General features: G+C 60.4%; 1 protein-coding gene across 2 annotated transcripts; it reads right to left on the bottom strand.

Annotated features, from left to right (window-relative positions):
* Positions 1–3,162, bottom strand: ISLR (immunoglobulin superfamily containing leucine rich repeat). Of its 2 annotated transcripts, none has more exons than XM_007110833.4 (2): positions 2,888–3,162; positions 1–2,058 (listed from the first exon to the last, which is right to left on the bottom strand). In XM_007110833.4, exon 2 carries the CDS (start codon positions 2,048–2,050, stop codon positions 764–766), a length of 1,287 nt encoding a protein of 428 aa, XP_007110895.1. In that variant the 5' UTR covers positions 2,051–2,058; positions 2,888–3,162; the 3' UTR covers positions 1–763. The 2 variants fall into 2 exon arrangements, with proteins under 2 accessions (XP_007110895.1, XP_007110894.1); XM_007110832.4 differs by lacking the exon at positions 2,888–3,162 and adding an exon at positions 2,256–2,358.
* Between the last annotated feature and the right edge of the window lie 220 nt (positions 3,163–3,382).

Raw genomic sequence — 3,382 nt, 5'->3', positions numbered from 1 at the left:
AGCATAAGAAACGCCGTTTATTTCTCTGCCGCCCCCAGGCTGCCTGGTCTCTCTGGAGGGGCAGGCTACAGATGCATACCTGGAGAGGAAGGCAGGGCAGGTATCCAGGATGGAGGGGCACACTGAGGGAGGAAGGGTGAGGAGATGAGTGACATTCTGGGTACTCCAGTCCTGTCTGCGATGAGGGCAGAGCCTCCCAAGCCCCCAAGTCGTCAGAGAACACCAAAGGTCAGCAGGAGCTCAAGCAGGTCAGAGAGCCTCAAAGCCACGCCAGCCACTTCCGCTACATCCTACGCTACATCTCCTGTGCCCTGTCTGCTTCAGCCTACCTCCCTGCCAAGCCCCAAGCCCCAAGCCCCAAGCCCCACCCATAGCCTTCGGCAGCTTGTCAGTCCCAGTGACCAGAATTCCATCAGTGAGGCGCCCACCCCCAACCGGTTGGTAAGAGCACCACCCTCTCAGCACGCTGCCCCTGAGAAGGGAGCGTGGGCATTGTGGTTAGCAGCAATTAGCACCGTAGACGGTGAGTTATGGGATCAAATCCTGTCCTAGTCACTAGCTTTGAGCAAGTCTACAAGTTGGGGCGGTGCGTGTTCCAGAAGAGAGGAGAAAGGGAGGTAGGAAGATGGGAAGTCCCCGATGCAGGCTTCGAGAGTTGCCGAGCCCAGACCCTTGCAGCACTTGTAAGGGACGGCTGCAGGGTCAGGGGCAGGAGTCAGCGAGGCCTTGGGCCTGCTCCAGCCCAGCCTGGGTGGGGGTGGGGCTAGAAGGAAGTGAGGAAGAGGAGGAGGAGGCTCTGGCCCAGAAGAAGCAGCCCTGGGGGCTGCTTCCCAGAGACACCTCCTCCTGCTGCTGCAGCCTCGGGGCCCCCGCTGCGGCTGAGGTAGATGATGACGACGTTGTCCTCAGGACCCGACGGCTGCACCTCATTGTCAACCGTGTAGCAGCCCTTACCCTCGGCCGCTTTGCCATGGAACCTGCGCCCCAGTGCATCCTCGCCACCCTCGCCTGGTGTGGCCAGTGCCACGTTCACCGAGCTCTCCGCACTGCCCAGCTCGTTGGTGGCCAGGCAGCTATAGGTGCCCTCCTCCAGCTTGCCGAAGTCGGGGATGAGCAGGCTGCCATTGGCAAAGGCCTGAAAGCGTGGCCGGCTGCTGGCCGCCAGGACGCCGGGCAGGGCACGCCCATCGGCACCCACGTTGGGGCTGGCAATCTCCACGGTGCCGCCGGGAGTCTGGATGTGCCAGTGAAGCTGGGGGGCTGGCTGCCCGTCCACGTCGCAGTGGAGCGCCAGCACGAAGCCAGGACGCAGCTCGGCGCCGTCCTGGCTGGGCTGGTAAGTGAGCTGCACTGAGGGTGCCAAGCAAGGCAGTGGCAGCAGGCGGTTCAGCCGTGTGCCCTTGAGCACATGGGGTGAAGTGCAGGTGATGTTATCCTGCTCTGGGATGGACACAGCTGTGGTCAGGGCCCACGTCTTGAACCACACGATGCCGCAGGTACAGTCGAAGGGGTTATCGTTGATCTGCAGGTGGGACAGCGCGGTGAGCGGTGCGAAGATGCCCTCTGCCAGTGTGTGCAAGCGGTTGTGATTGAGCTGCAGTGAGCGCAGGGCACGAAGGCTGCGGAAGGCGTCGCGGGGGATGAAGGTCAGCTCGTTGCTATCCATCTTGAGCAATTGGAGGGAGCTGAGGTTGTTCAGGTCGCTCCAGGCAAAGTCAGAGATGAGGTTGTGGCTGAGGTCCAGGCTCTTGAGTTGGCCCAGAGGGGCCAGGGCACCAGCAGCCACCCTGCGGATCTCGTTGTGCGCCAGCCACAGTGACTGCAGCAGGGGCACCTCCCTGAAGGCTCCCTCTGGTAAGCTCGGCAGCCGGTTGGCCGACAGGCTCAACGTGGTCACGTTGGCCGGGAAGCCGGGTGGCACGGCCTCCAGGTCACGGTAGGCACAGTCGGCGATCTGGAAGCCGTACTTTTCCCCACAGTCGCAGGACTCGGGACAGGCCTGCACCAGGCCCACAAGGACCACCCAGCACAGCAGACGCAGCTCCTGCATCCTACCTCCTGCAGAGAAGGACATGCCACCAAGGTGACCCCGAGGACACGCAGAAAGCACTCGTCCCTCTCAGCACCCTGACCCAGAGCTCTTCCCCATCAGAAGGACCTGCCAGCATCATCCAGCGAAGACCCAACACCACCTAGCCCACCACCCCCATTCTATAGGAGGGGAAACTGAGGCCCAAAGAAGGTCCAGGACTTGCCCGAGGTCATGCAGTCAGGAGCGGGTGAAGACCGGACAGAAGAGGACCCCAGCTCCTTCTCTGAGCAGAGAGCTCTCCCTGCATCGGCCAGCTCCTAGCTGACTTTATGGCTTGAAATCTGTTTTCCAGCCACCTCCTCCCCCCAGCACTCGGCAGAACCTCCCTCCTGCCCTCCCACATCCTGGCCGCAGTCCCTCCCACTAGAGCCCCCCATAGGTATGCTTTGCCCCGGCCTAGACAAGGCCCCTTGTGCAGTGCACACCACCCCCACCTGCCCCACCCACCACTCTCCCGCTCCTACCGGCCTGTGACCACAGCAGACACCAGACCCTTTCTACAGAATCACACCCTTGGCCTATTCGGTTCAAACTACGCCAGGCAGCTGCCTAAATAAACCCCTGCCAGGACCTCTCAGCTGGCTTGGGTGAGGCCAGTGGCTCAACCCAAATACTGCTGAGATTTCCAGGGCTGAGGTTGTTAGAGGGACTGAGGCCCCCTGGACAGATCCAAGCACCGGATTGTCCCAAGCACCCCAAACCAACAGGAAAGTGCCCAGGGGAGCCCAGCCCCTGTGCCCGGCAGGCTGCCCTCTCCTCCCACTGGCCCTTGGAGCCCTCTTCCAGCTGGCTTACCTTCAAACTACTCTTTCTTAGTCTCAAGCAGAGCCTCTTCTAAGATGGGACCAAAAAAACAACAAAGGAAGAGTTAGCCCTGGACAGTCAGGGCCAGGGGAAGATGAAGATGCTGGAGGAAGGGGCAGCCTGGTCTCTGCCCCACCTTCAGTCTGCACATCTGGGCCTGCCCTTTCCTTATCCGGACAGGGTGCCTGAGACCGTCTGCTGAGAGGAGGCTGCAGGAAGGGAGCCCAGCCCGTATACTTCCTCCTTCCAGCAAAACAACTGCTTCTCTGCAGCAACAAGGACCCGTGTTTCATAAGTGACACCAGAAACTTGAGGGGGAAAAGATGCCAAATTTTTTGATTTTTTTTTTCTCTCTCTCACTCACTTTTAGCAGCTTCAACTTCCTTAAAGACACAGCACTAGCTGGACAAGACCCAAGAAAAGATGTGGCCAGAAGGATTTTTATGGGGGGAAGGGTGAGAAACTGAATCCCGTGGAAGGTGGGAG

The sequence above is a fragment of the Physeter macrocephalus genome, chromosome 11 (assembly GCF_002837175.3).
Source record: "Physeter macrocephalus isolate SW-GA chromosome 11, ASM283717v5, whole genome shotgun sequence".
Classification (NCBI taxonomy): domain Eukaryota; kingdom Metazoa; phylum Chordata; class Mammalia; order Artiodactyla; family Physeteridae; genus Physeter; species Physeter macrocephalus.
The sequence above is the reverse complement of the archived record's forward strand: the minus strand, read 5'-3'. Positions and strand labels throughout refer to the sequence as shown.